A 17955-nucleotide genomic window follows, 5' to 3' on the forward strand; every position below is an offset into this window, starting at 1 on the left:
ACTTAAATTAATATTACTTAATTCTATATTTTTTCTTATTACTAAAAGCGTCTAACATTCCTTTGCACATAAAAATTTAGCTACTGAATTAACAATGTATATTTATATATATTATTTTAGTATAATTATATTATAGTAATTATGGTATTTTAGAAAGTAATGTTAAAATTAAAATAATATTTTTTATTATTAAAGATTTTTTAAAAAGTATTACTTAAAAAAAATATTACTAAACTATAAATTAAAAGATATGCTTTTAATTTTATCAATACTTGTATAATCACTATAGTATAATCATATTAGAATTTACGTGTATATATATAATCAAATTAATTATCCGTATAACAAGGTTTTGAAAATCGAAACATTCATTAAACTGGTAGATTTAGAAGTTTAAAATTTTAAAAGTTTAACTAAAATTAAAACGGATATAATAAAATAATATATTTATGTATAAAATATACATTTTTAAAAGTAATTTTTTTATATTTTGTTATTTTAAATTATCAAACCGCTAAAAAATCACACTGGTTCAACAGATAATCAATTCTTTGATCGATTTTTTCTGAGTTTTTGATGTTTTTTTTCAATTGGCTTTTTCAGTTGAATTCATTAATTTGGTCTAATTCTTAAAATTATTACTGTATAAAATATATATTAGCATATAAAATATATATTAAAGATAAATAAAATAATATATATATAATGATTAATTTGTTAGTTAATTTTTTTGTATATATAATATTTTTATTTTATGTAAATGACTAATTTACTGCTTAATATTTTATTTACACAATTACACACAATATGATTCTTAATATTTTCTTATAACTGTTAATTCCTATATATTCGTACACATTAATTAATGAGCAATGCTAGGGGCCAGCAGTTTTATTGAATTTTGGCCAGCATGTAACCAGCAGAGCAAGGTGAGCCATTGGATGAAATTCCACACCAATCTCACACCATCAAATCATTATTGATGGCTAGTTGATGGCTAACAATTACAAAAATTACTGGCCCTAGACTTTTCCTTAATTAATTTAAGAATCTAGTAAAAAGATGACAGCAGCATTTAGAAAGAAACTGAGAAAATAATTCAGCTAAATAATAGAATTATTGCAGCCGCTGTAACTTTTCCCAGAACAGTTGAGGATCATTAACTACATGCATGTAACTTTAATAATAGAAGAGATCGCAGTAAATCGCGGTGCATCTATGAATATATATTTCAAATTTTCAATGAACGATTATGTATATATTAAAATTAGTTATTAAAATTTATTATTAGTATCAAATATATATTAAAATATAAATATATTAAAATAAATTAAATTTTATATATTTATATATAAATATATTGATGATTAATTATTAATAATTAATTTTAATATATAAATAATATTTTTATTTTAAAATTAATCATTAATATATTTTATAAATATATATGAATAAAGTTTAATTTATTTTTAATATATATTTATATTTTATATTAATAATTAATTTTAGTGACTAATTTTGATGCATACACACAATATAGTTGATATTTTAAATATATGCATGTGATTGTTACATAGAGATAGAAGCATAGAAGATAAGAATTATATGGTGCCCCAAAGTTCCAACCGAACCCACTCACAATATAATCGTTTTAGATATCATTCTGTATATTTAGTGTATTTTTTGTATCTTATAAATCAGAGCAGTAATGTTCATTAGTTTGTCATCGTTGATTCTAACAGTACCTTCCTCATAATGTCCTCATAAATTATGCAAAATGATCATATAATAATGCGTGCAACGCTAAATCTACTAATTAGTATTCAATACAACCATTTCAATCACGTTTACTTCGTTACTAGTATTTTGGTCATAATAACATTACAAAAATAATCTTTTTAAAATTATATCAATTTTATTCTGATATGATAAATTGTAATAGAAAGAATTTATAAAATTAAACTATTTTTAAAAAAAAAGTTATAAAAAATAAAATTTTTTGTCTACTAAAAAGATCAATATTTTTGTAAATTAAAAAATTAAATAATAAATTTTTTAGATGTTATTTTCATATAAAAAATTTAATTTTTTATTAATAATTAATTTTAATATTTATTATCTAAATCCTAAAAAAAAATTTAATGTGTATACTTTACATTTGATTAGATATTAAGTTTGTTGGACAAATAAAAATAATTAATTTTCATGCTTATTATTTAAAAATAATATTTTTCTTTAATTTGTGTTTATATATAAATATAATTAGGTATTAGTATAAAAAAAATTATATTAATAATTATAAAGTAGTTAACTCAAAATTAAATTTTTTCTGAAATAATTGAATATTGATTCTAATTATTAATTATAATATTAGTATTCTCTCCAAATTATATGTAATAAATATTTGAAAGAAGAGAAGTACAAATATAAATTAGAAAAATAAGCAGTAAAAATTTAAAACTAAATAAAAAACCTAAAACATATACATATTATAATAATAATAATAATAATAATAATAATAATAATAATAATAATAATAATAATAATATATTTGTTATATGAATAATATTATGGGATCATTCTTTAATCATATTTAATTATAAGTTTAATTTGTTTGTTATAATTTATGAATTTATTTAAATTATATTATTTTATAAATTTTATTTTTTGCAAAATAAAAGGATAGAGAGAGATAATGAATGAGAGAGAAAGATAAAGAAAAAGAAAGAGAGAGGAAATTTATTTAATTTTGGAATAAAATATTTTATTTTAATTATAATAAAAAATATTTTTTTATATATTTTAATTGGTCAAATTAGTAATATATAATATAAAATATAAATTACAAAGATATGAATAATTATTCAAATCAATTCCCATAAATTTTAAAAGTGGATATTTTAGTTTTTGAAAAAATTAATTCACAGATTAATTCCTAGCGTTTTTCTCCATCAGAAATAATAGTCTCCAGTTCATTAGTGAGACTAACTAACGGAGAACGTTGAGTTGGCACCTAAACTCGCACACGTGGTAATTAAGTGTTCACGTGTAGGAGATAGACAACAAAACAATACTTGACCTTGTAATAAAAATCGGTATCGTTCCTAATGGAGGTCCCGTTCTTCATCACTAAAGCTCCTCATGAAACCCTAGTTTTTCATCTACAGGAATTGAAATCTCCAGGTTCATCAAAGCGTGTCTTCACCATTATCCCGCTGCATTTTGCAAGATGTTGTCACAGCTCAAGACTTCTATCGGCGACGTCTCCTGGCTTCTTCGTGTATCTGCCCCTGTCGATGAGTATCTTGGCATTCCTCCAATCACTGCCACAAGTCTCTGATGGCGGACAGTGGCTGCCTCTCTCACGGGATGTGATAAACACCAATTTTGTAGTTTATCTTGTGTAGAATTTGGAGGGTTTTATCAATATTTTTCGCACTTATTCTCATAAATTGCATGGTTTTGTGTTTCCTCCTAGATTTTGTTTCATGGTTGAAAATATGCTTCTTTGACCCCAAAAATATTATATTTTAATCCTCTTCTATTACCATTCGATGCCGTGATGCGTTTGTTAAATGGATTTAGGTTCTATAGAGCAAGGATGACTTAGATGATGGAAAGGAAGCATGCATAAGTGGAAGGAACATGGAGAATGGAGTTTTGGAGAATTGACCGCGATGCGCACGCGTGACTGACGTACACGCGTGGATACATGCAGTTGAGACTCGCACACAATTGTTGACGCATTCGCGTGGATTGGCAAAAATCCCAACGACGCGTAGGCGTGACATGACGTATATGCGTAGATTGAAAAACCTCAGACGACGCGCACGCGTGGTCGACGTGCACTCGTGGCTAGCGATTTCTGAGGAGTTCCAGGCCCAAATCCAACTGGATTCTACATGGAAAAGACCCAAGAATTGAGGGGGGGAAAGGAGGAATCAATCATTCACACTTTACATACAATTTTGGCTAGTTTTTTGTTCTTGTGTTCTAGAGAGAAAAAAAACTCTTACTACTCTCTAGATTTAGTTTGTTTTGATCTTCTCTTGTTGAAATTCTGAATTGGATTTTGTTAATTTTAGTTTCAATTATTTAATTTGAATTCTCTAGTATAATTTTGTTTAGATCTTGTGTTTGAATTTGAATTTTCTTGTTATTTCTCATTTTCTTCTCATTTTAGGAACTTTGTGGATCTTGAATTTCTATTAGTGCATTGATATTTTCTATGATTAATAGTGTTGTTTGAGTTGTTTTCCATTGATAATTGTTAGTGGGTACTTGTAATTTCCAATTAATTTACAATTTGAATATGTCTTTTGTTAGTGCATACCATGTGTTTGATGAAATGTTTCCTTTGATTATGGAGTAGTCTTTTTTACTCTTAGTCTAGGCTAAGGGAATTGGATAAACTTGAGTCATTGGGTCTAATTGATTTGGTGATTTGAGAACCCTTAGTGGTCAATTTGATAACCATTGACACTAGCCTACTACTAAGTCAATTAGTAGCTAGGTTAGGACTTACGGATTGATGTTGATCAAGCCATTTGACATACTTCAAGCATAGAAGTAAACTTAATGAGTTTGGATCCTCACAATTGTCAAGATATGGTTATTAGATAAGGATGGTGACCCCAATTTCTATGCCTAGCCAAGAGTTCCTTTTATTATTCATATTTGAAAATCAAAAATCCCAATTGCTTGATTATTGTTATAGTTAGTTTAGTTATTTACTTAGTTATAGACTAGAAATAGATTACATGTTCTCTTGTTGGATTGAAATTGATCATACCTTGCTTTAGTTACTTGATTTAGTTTCTTGCACTTTAAGATTCCTTACATACTAAGTCTAGTAGTTTAAATTTGCGATCATGACTCCCAACCCCGGAATTCTAACCAATATTGATGCACATGTTTGCCCATTCCTTGTGAGGCGACCCGAGATTTGAATACTTCGGTTTACTTTTATTGGAGTTGAACTTTGTGACAACTATATTAAAATTTGATTTGAGCATTACTTGTTGGTTGAGAACTATAGTATCAACGAGGTTATTTCTCTCTTACCAAGAAGAAATTCTTAGTCGACGGTTTTGTCCTTTCAAATTTGGAAACTAACTCAGTAGAAATCTAGCCATCAGAACTTTGTTGTATATATTTAGTCACTTCTCCAACCCTGCTGCCACCAATATCAGTGGCGTGTTCAGGGACTTGCAAGGCCTGTCTGATCCTGCAGCAATACAACGAATAGAAGCCCCACCAAAAACATGGACATATCGGAAGAAGCTTATGGCAGAAGGTTCTGAGGGCGAGTTGGGCCATCCTAAAGACAATGGTGAGGGTGCGGGTGGAACCTCCCAGAAAATGTGTGCTCTCTCGATGTTGCTTTGTGTGAATGTGGCAGCGACAATTAGGGGGATTGAAGTTGCGGCGAAGAGGAGTGAGAGAGAATGAGGGTTGTGTGTGTCTATGTCGGTATTAGATTGGAAGGATAAGACGCATGGGTGGGTACGTAAGCATGTTAGTTTTGGAAGCTATTGTTGTTGGGAAGAACGGCATCGCAATTTGTGAATTAGCGATTTAGGGATTGCCATCTTACGACACTGTTTTTACTACAAGGCGAGGGACGATTTTGTCTTTTTCAAATACGTGGATACTTAATTGCCACATGTGCATGTTTATGTGCCAATTCAACATTTTCTGTTAGTGTGTCACGTCAAAAAATGGACTGGAGACTGATATGTCTGACGAAAAAAAGGTTGAAGATTGATCTGTGTGTATTAATTTTTTTTTTTGGACTAAAATGTTCGCTTTTAAAATCCTTAGAGATTGATTTGGGTAATTAGTACTCTAAGGTTATATATAGAATAGAAAGGGTAGAGAGAAATAAAGAATGGGAGTGAGGTAGATATATAAGAGGATGGAAGAAGGAAGTTTATTAATTTTGAAAGAAAATATTTCATCTCAATTTTAAGAAAAGGGTGTGTCATAACATATTTTGGTTGTTAAATTAGTAATATAATATAGCTATATTTTAATTTTAATTTTAATTTAATTTTAATTATAATTAAAGAATTTTATGTTGTTCATTTTATATTGTCAAATTTGTAATTAGTCATTAATAATAATATATAAAAAAAGGTAAATTCTACTCTACCCTTCCAATAATAACATGTATATTACCCTCTGTGACATGTCACTCTCTAATTGGTGATTATGTTAACTATAGTTAAACTATTGATAATTAAATTATAGCCCAAAATGGATAATTGTATAATTTACTAAACTATTAAAAATTCAATTTTTGTTTCTTCCCCAAATCATGCCCCGAACAAATGAACCCTTGTTTTCAACTGATAATGTTATATCAAAGGCATGTTGTGGCTTTGCAGAATCAGCTACCCAAAATCGTGAAGACTTCTTGCAAATGTTGATCCTTAAGGAAAGAAATTCTAGCATGGTTTGAGCATCAGGAAGAAGATGACGGAGTGTCAGTGTCATTCCCCCAGAATTGTCCTTCAATTGAAATCATCGCACTTGCTCTCTGTTTCCTAATTGAAATTGAAGAATATATTGACGCAGTACAGCCATTGGTGATCTACAACGGTGAAAAATTCATCAACGCGAGTTTATCCGTGGCCACTTGTTCAGATCATTTGTTCATTGTCTGCGTGAATGGTTACTATTTTAGTAAGCTATTATGCCAACATAATATAATTTCAGGTTATCATCATGAGATGATCTTGATATAGGACGTAGATATGGAGCACGTTAGGTGACTAAGTATTGTTTGGATTACCGTTTGTAAATGAGAGTTTGCATAAAATTGATTTTGATGAAAAGTTAGTTTGGATTAACGTGATTTATTTTTGGCAATCTTTATATCAAAATTGATTGTAGTAAAATAATTGTTGTTTGGATTATACTACTCAAAATTATTTTTAGATGAAAAATTACTAAAAGAGACATCAGTTTAAATAATTTTTTTATATATATGTAAAATCAGAACACTAATAAAAATAATATAAAAAATATTTATCATATAAATAAAATAAATACAATAAAAAATAAAAATATGAAAGAGAGTACTATAAATTTTATAATGTCAAACAAAAAAAAATATTTTATAATTTTTTTAGTACTGTTAGTACTCTTTAATTTAGTATTATTTTGGACTATAAATTTTCATTATTTATGGCTTTATTGTTACTTATAATTAATTTTTTATTTATTTTATCCTTTTTTATAGGATCATAATTTATATTATACAAAATTTTGATAATAAACGTAATATATAATAATTATAATTACAAATTTTACAAGGTCAGAATAAAGAATATAAAAATTAATACAAAACAAAAATAGAGTACATCAAAAAATGGAAAAAAATCATACAGATAAAAAATAATAAAAATTCCATAAAATCAACAATATATATCATATGAACAAAAAAATACAATAAAAAATAAATAAAATTTGTATGAATAAAATCAAATAAAAAAATAAAAAAATTTTATACACAACCTAAATACAATGCAGTAAAGGATAGGAAAAAAAAGAATTCATATGAGCAAAAAAATAATAAAAATATCATAAAAGAAGTCAACAACATTTGTCATATGAATAAAAGAAAGACAATAAAATAAATAAAAAATCATATGAACAAAGCCAAACAAAAATAAAAAAAAAAAGATTTCATAAAAAATATACATATAAAAAATAGTATAGTAAATGATAAAAAAACTCATAAAAATATAACATAAGAAATCAGAACACTACATAAATAATATAAAAATATTTATCATATAAATAAAAAATATAATAAAAAATATAAAAATTAAAATATAAAAATGAGTACTAAAAATAAAAAAATTAAAATATTCAATTTGCTGGTGATTAAAACAAATCTGAACTATTTTAATGAAAAAATAAATTAGAACGAACAATTATGAAGAAGTAGGAAGAACTACAAAGACTTATTGTTAAGGTAAAAGTTACTGGTATCCTTTTCAAAGAAGAAAATAAAGAGTAGGGTTGGTAAAAAAGAAATAAATTTTTCATCTAATTTTCCAAGGATAATAAGTAACCATGAAACGCAGAGGCTACAAATTTTAGCTTCTCCTGAACGTGCTTTCAGAAGCAGAATCAATTCTGCGTTCAGAAAGATAAAAATGGCCAAACATAAAAGTGAAACTTTCAAGAAGTTCAAACGTACTTCTTTGCTCTCCAACGCGTTTGCCAAACACACCCTAAGCAAGAGGAGTGAGGTACAGGTTGAGTTATTTTTTCTTTCAATTTCAGAGAGGAATGAAAAAATGGGCATTGAGCTTCTGAACAATGATGAGAAATATAACTTTACTTTTTAATGTTTACAGAAATTATATATTCTTCCCTCTTATAAAAATATTTAATTACAAAGTTACTCTACTGTAGTTAATATATTAACTCTTATCAAGATAAATTAACTCAAACTAAAACTAAACATCCAATTAAAACATGCCATGTCATAAGGGGTAATTTACATGTTGATTTAGAGGGGGTTGGGTAGAACTCACCATAAAAAAAATAGAGTGAATGAATGAATTAGAGAGTTAGAGAAAAGGAAAAAGAAAAAAAGAACTCTTTAATTTTAAAGGTAAAAATTTGATTTCAATTACAGTAAAATAAAAAAAATATATGTGACGCATTTTAGTTATAAAATTAATAATAAAATATAATAAATTTGACAAAATTTAATTTCGGATGTACAAACATTATAAATAAATAACTAGTAATTTATGAATTCTTTTCTTATCAATTATTTTACAACGGTAGAATATATAATGACGATGGTTAATTTTTTTTATATAGTATATGAACTTAATAATAATAATTTATACTTATATATAATGAATATTTGTATTTCGATTTTTTTTTTAGTGTAAAAAAGTATTCCTTAAATTTGAACAAGAAACAATTAACTATTAAATTAAAGAACTTACTAACTATCTTAATGACTAAATTACTATTTTACACTTTTTCAATAACATATATAAAAATAAGGATTGATACATTAGTAATAATAATGATAACATCTTTTTACCAAAAAAAAATTTATTGTCTTCCTGACTTTTTTTTAATGCAGAATAAATATACATGCGTGACTTCTGAATGTGACCACCAACTTTCAACAAAGAACATTTTAAAGAACTGATATTGAAGTTGGAAAATGAGGTGTTGGATCCAGAATGATGTCTAGATTTTATATATACTTTGATTAAGTGTTTTTTCTTAAACTAACTTGGCTTAGTAAAAAATGGTCAGTTCATTTATTAAGGAGTGAACGGAATTAGATTGAATTGGATATGATTAAAATTTCGATCTGATCTATATTAAAACTGCGATTTTTAAGTTTGGATCCAATCGAATTTGATCTCGAATATATTTTTAAAAATTTATTTTTATTAAAAATATTAATAAAATTATTTTTTTTTCCACTCTTTTATATATGTTTACTTTTAAAATATTATAAACATATTTTTTTTAAATAATAAAAAAATAATACACATATAAAATAATTATTAGTTAAAATCAAACATAAAAATAATATTTATTTATTTATTTATTTATTTATTTTTATGAATCCATGAATATGAAGATATTTATATAAAATTCGAAATCCGATTTTACTAGTATGTGGATCGGATCGGATCGGATCCGATCTAATCTGATCTGATAATTTTGTGAATCGGATCGATATCCGTAATTTTTGTGAATATACAAATCGAATCCGATTCATGAACACCCTTATATTTATCCCTTCAAACAAATATTGAGAATTTGAATGCTCTACTACAGGCCTACAGCAAGTTATATTCTTTCTAAATTAAATACTACAGTTGTTTTTAAATTAAAAATCTTTTAACCTAAAATCTAACGCGCAATTAGATTATCAGATTTATTCTCAAAAGTTTTTGAAGCTATGCTTTAATAATTGGATGAATCTTCCTCTGCTTCTCCCTCATTCATTTAAGGCCCTTCCCCCATTCAAACCATAACCATGTGGGAATTAAATATTAGAGAAATTATTATGGTCAATAACAAGTTGAACAATAATATTAATAACTAAAGAAAAGGCACATGAAAATGCGCATGCACATGCATTAGCCTGAACTGCTGAACTTCTTCGCCACAACCCTATTGGTCAATTTACCTCTCTACCCCATCAATGTTTTTTAACCATTTTATACTCAAATTTTCAGAACCACTCTTGTTATTACCTTTGCCTCCATTTCCGTCCTTTTGAGTACAAGTGTTACTATTAACACATAGTTGCTATACTTATTCTGATAAAATTCACAATTTCCTGAGCTAAATTTTTCTGACTTGATTGTTTGATTTTGTGATATTTATGGCTATTAGGATTATATCAAGGAAGTGCACACAAGCTGTTTGTTTTATGTTCCTCATGGTTTTGCTTTTTTGTGTTTGTGAGGGACAAGACTCTTCTTCATTGTCACCAATGGATGAGAAAGAGAAGCAAGTCGTCTACAATGTGATTCAGGGTTTTGTAGGAAAATGGTGGAATGGTTCAGACCTTTATCCAGATCCTTGTGGCTGGACTCCAATACAGGTTTGAAATTCTGAACACAACAATGTTTCTACTGTTCCTTCTTTTTGTTTTTTTAGAAGTCAAAACTTTAATGGAACAGTAATAACAGTGTTTAGTAAACTGTGTTGAATGTCAAAATGTTACTTTTACCTGCTATCATTGCATTCTTTATAGTTTCTTTTTTTGATTTCATGAATAAATTTGCAGGGAGTTTCATGTGAACTATATGATGATGGATTCTGGTATGTAACTGTTGTGAACCTTGGACAAGTTTTTGACAACTCTCTCATATGCAGCAATGATGCTAAATTCCCAGAACAACTATTCAAGCTCAAGCACCTCAAAGTTCTCTCATTAACCAGTTGCTTTCTTTCACCTAACAAAAATCCAGTTACACTCCCAATTTCAGGTTGGGAGAAGTTCTCAGAAAGTTTGGAATCTTTGATACTCAGATCAAACCCTGGTCTTGTTGGCACAATTCCATCCACAATTGGAAGCCTTAGAAGCCTTCAATCTCTTGTTTTGCTGGAAAATAGTCTCACAGGTGAATTGCCACGAAGTATTGGCAATTTGGTTAAGTTGAGACAACTAGTCCTTGCTGGAAACAACTTGGTTGGTGAGGTTCCAATAACTTATGGAAGCTTTTCTGAGCTTTTGATATTTGATGCAAGCAGGAACAATCTTTCAGGTTCACTACCACCAATAGTTGGATCTTGGAGTTCACTTCTAAAGCTTGATTTGAGCAACAATGTGCTTGAAGGGTTGTTGCCAATGGAGCTTGGAAGGCTAAAGCATCTCACATTACTTGATGTGAGTCATAACAAACTTATTGGTGGTTTGGCTGAGACAATCAAAGAACTTGTTTCCTTAAAAGATATGGTCTTGTCCAACAATCCAATAGGGGGTGATCTCTTGGGAACAAAGTGGAGAAGTTTCACAAAAGTTGAGACTTTGGACCTTTCCAACATGGGTTTGGAAGGTAGTGTGCCAGAGTCCATAACAGAAATGAAAAGGCTAAGGTTTCTTGACCTTAGCAACAACAACCTTAATGGAAGTCTCTCTAGGAATCTTGAGAACCTGCCATGTCTTAAAGCTCTTCATGTCAATGGAAACAACTTGACAGGGAGACTTGAATTCTCACAAGAGTTTTATGGGAAATTGGGAAGGCGGTTTGCTGCTTGGAACAATAATGAAAACTTGTGCTACGTTGCCAAACAAGTGACACCAGTGCCTTATAGTGTGAAACCTTGTTTACAGGAAATAACTAATTCTGAGGGAGTTTCAACAGTTGAGAATTTTGAGATGAGTGAAGGGAGTTATGATGAGGATTCCTTTGTAGAAACCTCTTTTGGAATTTCAAGTTTTGTATTCAATGATGTATGGTTGATTCTTAGTGTAAATGTAGTTCTTACTGTGCTGCTGTGGAATTTGTCATTTTAGGCTAATTTCAGAGAAAACTGATACCACCACATGTGTTACTATTACTCTAGAGAAGTAAACAATATTAACTATTCATTCTGACCAATGTCATTCATGCCTAGACTAGTAACTTATGATATTCGGATTTATGTACATACATTATTTATTGTCTCTAATTTAGCATATGTGTATAATAATTATTATTTTTATTTGACTTCCCTGCTCAATTGGAGTTTTAAGCATACAGAATTTGGATTTTTCACTTTCATAAAATATAAAAAAATTTTAATTTTCAAAACAACTTAAAAGGACATTATTTTCCATAATCTACTTTTTTTTTGTCTTTTCATTAGCTTCGTTTAATAGAGAGGGAACTTCTGCAATGCACACAAAATTCGTCTATCACAACAACGGACTTGCCTATTTACACAAAGTTGGTTTATGAGTTCAACGGATTTTTTTACGATTTGGATAGTATTAGTATATTTTTATTTTTTTAATTAATCCAATTTTACTCAAGTAATTTAAAATTCTACAAATATAAAATTTTTAATTTAAAATTTAAATAAATATAATTTAAATTAATAATTTAATTTAATTTATAAAAATAAATGCACTTGATTATTGAATTTATATGATTAATTATTATATTTATTCGTTTTGAAAAAATTAATTATTTGAAATTGTTAATTTTAAATTAAAAAATACATGTATTTGTATTATTTTTAAATTAAAAAATTTAAATAAACATACTCTTATTATTTTAAATTAGTGTATCAATTCGTGCCAATTAATTCACTCTTTTATGTATTAAAATTAAAATATGTATAAAAGTAATAAAAATTCAATTAGTTGAGATGGTAACTGATTTATAAATGAACAAAAGACTACGAGTTCAAATGTTGGAAATAATATTTTTTAGAATTATATACAACGAACAAATCTTCTTGTATTCCTATTATATACAGTATAGAATAGATAGATAGATATAGATAGATGTATAAAGTAATAAAATTGAATTATTTGAGATAGTAAGTGGTTTATAAATGAACAAAAAGTCACGAGTTCAAATATTAAAAATGACGTTTTCTATAAATTATATACAACAAAGGGAATTTTAGAAAAAGAAAACTAGACACCAAATATTCTTATATTCCCATTATATATACTATAAATTATAGATTAGAGATATATAGATTATAAATGTGTAAAAATAATAAAAATTGAATTAGTTGATATGCTAACTGGTTTATAAATGAACAAATAAAATGTTATAGGTTTAAATTTTGGGAATAATATTTTTTATAAATTATGAGCAACAAAGGATATTTTAGGAAAAGAAAATTGGACATCAAATCTTCTTGTATTTTTATTATATATAGTAGTATACTTTTCATTATATATAGTATAGAAGTATAGATAACTTTAAAATCAATACAAGTAGGTTTATTTAACATTTTTAAACATATATATTCGTATTATTTTTAAATTAGAATAATAATATGAGTAAATTATTTTTAAAAAGTTAATTTTTTTAAAAACCGAATAAACATAATTAATTATATGAGTATAATCTCTAAATTGTTGTGTCTGCGTGTTGGACACATTTCGAATACCACACTCACCGACACTCGTCCGACACGCTGTCTTAATAAAAAATAAAAAAATTTTCTCGAACACGCTTGGACATACCTAAATATCGTCCCGTATCAGCGTGTCCAGTCTTATTCTTAATATATATTTTTGAAATAAATTTAGATATAGTATATATTATTATTTATTAAAACAAAAAATATTTTAAATAATTGATATAATTAAAATAAAACATTAAAAATAATTACAAAATTAATGTATATTTTGGTATCAATAAAATATCAAAATATCATTACGATTTATCTAAAAAATATTTTATATTTTATATTTTATATTTATGCATGTCTTTGTGTCTTATAAGATTTTAAAATTCACATGTCGGCGTGTCCCGTGTCCGTATCACCGTCCGTGCATCATAGAGTATAATAATAAAAGATGTTTCTCAAATTACATTAAATTATTAATTTAAAGTATATCTATCTAAATTGTAAACTAAAAATTTTATTTTAAATTATTTGAAGAAAATTAGATTAATTGAAAAAAAATAATACCATCTAAATCGTACCATAACGTAAGCAAATTTTGTAAATAGGCAGATTTGTCGATGCTATGGGCAAATTTTGTGGGTATGGTAAAAACTTTACGAAAACTCAACAAAGAAGTGAATCCAAAAAAATAATGTCCTTTTAATTTGTTTTAGAAATTACTTTTTTTTTTATATTATACGAAAGAAAAAAAATCCAACAAAATTTTTATTTGGAATAGTCATGTTTTGGTAAGATGAGATGCACTGTTTTTAATTATTTCTGTTGGAAAGCAGTGAAAATGAAGAAGATGCAGTTGTCAGGACCAGACTTTAGAGGAGAAGCAACAAAGCAAACATGCATTTTGAAAATATATTAAAAGATTAACTTGCTAAATCTTAATTACGTAACTAAGCATGTAGTGTTCAACGCTTTATCATCTAAATGTTCACATTTCACGTATATTCTTATCATCAGAGCCAATAATAATTTCAGTTCCTGTTGACTGCGCTAATAATAATTTCATTTCCAAAATCAAGAAACAATGATTGTCCATAGCTGAGATCCCCAAAAGAGAAGAACAAAGTTCTCTGAAATTGTCAACTAGAGCAACTTTCTCCAGAGAATTAAAGGAATACTAATTAGAAAATCACAGAATAGAATTATATAACAAACATAAAGAATGGCATACCCTGCTGCTGGTGTTGAGAAAAATATTCCTTTTTTATTTAGGGGTAAATATAAATAGAAAAATCATATAATAATATAAGAAAATGTTAAAGTACACCACGCCAGAAAGCAAGCACGATATATAGATGGAAAATGGGTTTAGCAAAGCATGAAATAGATTTGCTCCCACGAGTGTGGTACCTCAGCAGTCCCCAAAATGCAGTTGAGTAAAGACGCTTCTTACGCTCGAAAGTGGAATGCCACATTATCAGAGAAACATGAGTTGAGTATCCACAAATTCAACTATGCATGATAACGGAAATGCCGCGAATCTTATCTATAACTACTACTAGCTAATCCTCAACTAGCAATCTACCATAACTGAATACATAACATCAATACCTAGTTCACATAAAACCTGATTTTAAAAAATAAATAAAGATCCAAAAACAAGGAATTAAATTAAATCCTCAAATAAATAATTACACAGGCCAAAAACTTCAAATCTTACCATGTCATGCAAAGCTAGAACATTCATGAATGTTGCCAAACGGAACAACAGAATCGAAAGATTCAATAATAATAATAATAGAAGAAAGGAAGAAAAGGAAGAAGAACCTGGAAGTTGATTTGGGAGTGTGGAAGAGCTTGCCCATCATGAATTCATGATTGAATGGAACTTATTCTCGGAGTCTTGCGCCGTGTTTGGGTCGTGAAACAATAAAGATTTTAACTTTTACACTTTGTTTGGATGGAAGATGGAAAATAAAAGAAAAAAAATAAGAGAAAAGAAAATGAAAAGAAAAAAAATAAAAAAAAATTTATTTTTTTATGTTGTTTGGACGAAAAAAAATAGATAAAAAAAATAAAAAAAATTATAACCAAATGAAATTACATTAAAACCTTTCATTTTTCTTTTATTTTTTTAACATTATGGATAAATTAGTAATTTGACTTTCACTTTGTATATTATCATCTATTTTCTCTGCAAGAGTGAGAGAAAAACTTGAGAGCTGATTTCATGCCACTTTTTTTCCTTTTCTTCCAATTTTCATTGTCATCCAATCAATGAAAAATGAAGTTTTCCATCTATTTTCCCTTATGCATTTTTCTTCTTTGCATTTTCTAGTGATCCAAACAGTGCGTTAAGAAGCAAAGGAGCTTCTTATCATAAATTTGCGTTGTTTTTAATCTTTATAATAATACAAATGGGGAGCTCATTTGCTAACGTGGCACTCATACGCTGAGTCTGGGAGTTTATTTGTTGACGTGTCGTCACTAGAAATTTTAAGATTTATATTTATAAATTATAAATTTATTTGCTTAAGTTATTATTTTCAAATTTTAAGTTTAGGTTGTTTTACTTAGGTTATTATTCTTTAAATTTTAAATTATTTTATTTGTTTGGGTTGTTTTACTTAGGTTATTATTTTTTAAATCTCAAATTATTTTATTTAAGCTGTTATTTTTTAAATTTTAGATTGTTGTACTTAGGTTGTTATTTTTTACATTTTAAATTATTTTACTTAGATGGTTCTTTTTTATATTTAACACTATTTTTTAAAAATCTATTAATTCTTTTTAGCATTATTTTTTAAAATTTTGTTGATTTTTTTTAAATTGCAGCTACATAAATTCTTTTAAAGAAATTTAGAGTTTAAAAAAAAATTATGTTAATTATACTTTGGTTGTTACATACTAATACTTCGGTTGTTTTTAAATATTATTTGTTTAGGTTGTTATTTTCAAATTTTAAGTTTGGGTTGTTTTACTTAGTTTGTTATTTTTTAAATTTTAAATTAAAGTCAACCAAATTAAAAAAAAAAGTTAGTTATGATACAACTATAATAGTATAAGTTATGAGAGATGTAAAGCATCACAATTTAAAGTATATCAATCCCTTTCTTTCCGTATATCTAAAATCTCTCTACTTTTTTCGCTGGTATTCACAAAATTACTGACATTAATCCTACAATCAACAATTTATGTGTACGTATACGAGTAATACAGTTATGGACACTACCAAGTTACAGAAATTCTCCATTGCCATACTCAATTGAGATGGTTTGGCTCGATGAAGACGTGAGTTTTCTACTAATATTTTTCTATTTTATTTTAAATTTATATTATTTATACTTTAAATTTATTTGTTTCTTCCCATCTAATCGTTTTTTTATTTTTGTTCATTAATTCTAGGGAGGAAAAATACACACCTCAGTTAAGAGGAATTTTGTGTCTCGATTCGTGAATTTGCTGGAGGAAGAAATATCTTATCAAATAAGATATTTTGGTGTTGAACTCAACAAGGGTTACTTCAAGACTACACATCATGAGTATGTGATAAATTTAAACCGACGTACTGATGTGCATAGACTTCCAGAATCATCGATCCTACGATATGGATTTAAGTTTGTGAGTTTTGACATTTTCAATACTCCTGGGTATGATTGCACCTATTTAGTTGGTAAGTTTATTATTTTAAAAAAAGTATAATTTATATATAAATTTATTTATTTTATTGATAATTTATTGATTTATTCTGTGTTTTTTTAACAAATTTATTTACAACAATTTTTTATTTTATTTTAAACCATTTCAGATGTTGTTAGATATCTTACTGGAATTAAAAATAATAGAACTCTTAAAAAGGATGACAAATCTACTAAGTATACTATTATCGAAGATTGATATTAAAAGACAAAAAAAATACAAAGCATAACACAATTCAAGGTAGTTTTCATACAAAAAATAACTAACATGTGATGAGTATTTTGGCCGAATGAAATCTCATAAAATACAATAATTTCTATATATTATTTAGGTATTGACAAGTAATAAATTATTAATATATATTGTCTTCGTAATATATATTACTAAATTTGTTTATGAAAAATTTACGAAAAATTCGAGTGATGGTTTTAATGATGTACATTTTCAATCGGTGTTGTCAAACATTACAAATAGCATCAATAATTGATTTTTGGATGATTTTTTTTGAAACTTACTTGTGTGAATGCACATGCACTTTATATATTTTAATTTTCTTACTATTTATTCAATTATAAACTTTAACAGATGTTCAAAACTAATATCTCGAGTTATCTTATTAGGTAATAACCCAACACCATATCGATCAAGGTCTCTAACTACTAATCTACACTC

The 17955-nt window shown here is 27.0% G+C and overlaps 1 protein-coding gene across 1 annotated transcript; it reads left to right on the plus strand.

Annotated features, from left to right (window-relative positions):
* Positions 1-10036: 10036 nt before the first annotated feature.
* LOC112708917 (uncharacterized) lies at positions 10037-12113 on the plus strand. Its single transcript, XM_025760839.3, has 2 exons — positions 10037-10609; positions 10796-12113. Exons 1-2 carry the CDS (start codon positions 10388-10390, stop codon positions 12026-12028), a joined length of 1455 nt encoding a protein of 484 aa, XP_025616624.1. The 5' UTR covers positions 10037-10387; the 3' UTR covers positions 12029-12113.
* Positions 12114-17955: the final 5842 nt, after the last annotated feature.

The sequence above is a fragment of the Arachis hypogaea genome, chromosome 1 (genome assembly GCF_003086295.3).
Source record: "Arachis hypogaea cultivar Tifrunner chromosome 1, arahy.Tifrunner.gnm2.J5K5, whole genome shotgun sequence".
Taxonomy (NCBI): Eukaryota; Viridiplantae; Streptophyta; class Magnoliopsida; order Fabales; family Fabaceae; genus Arachis; species Arachis hypogaea.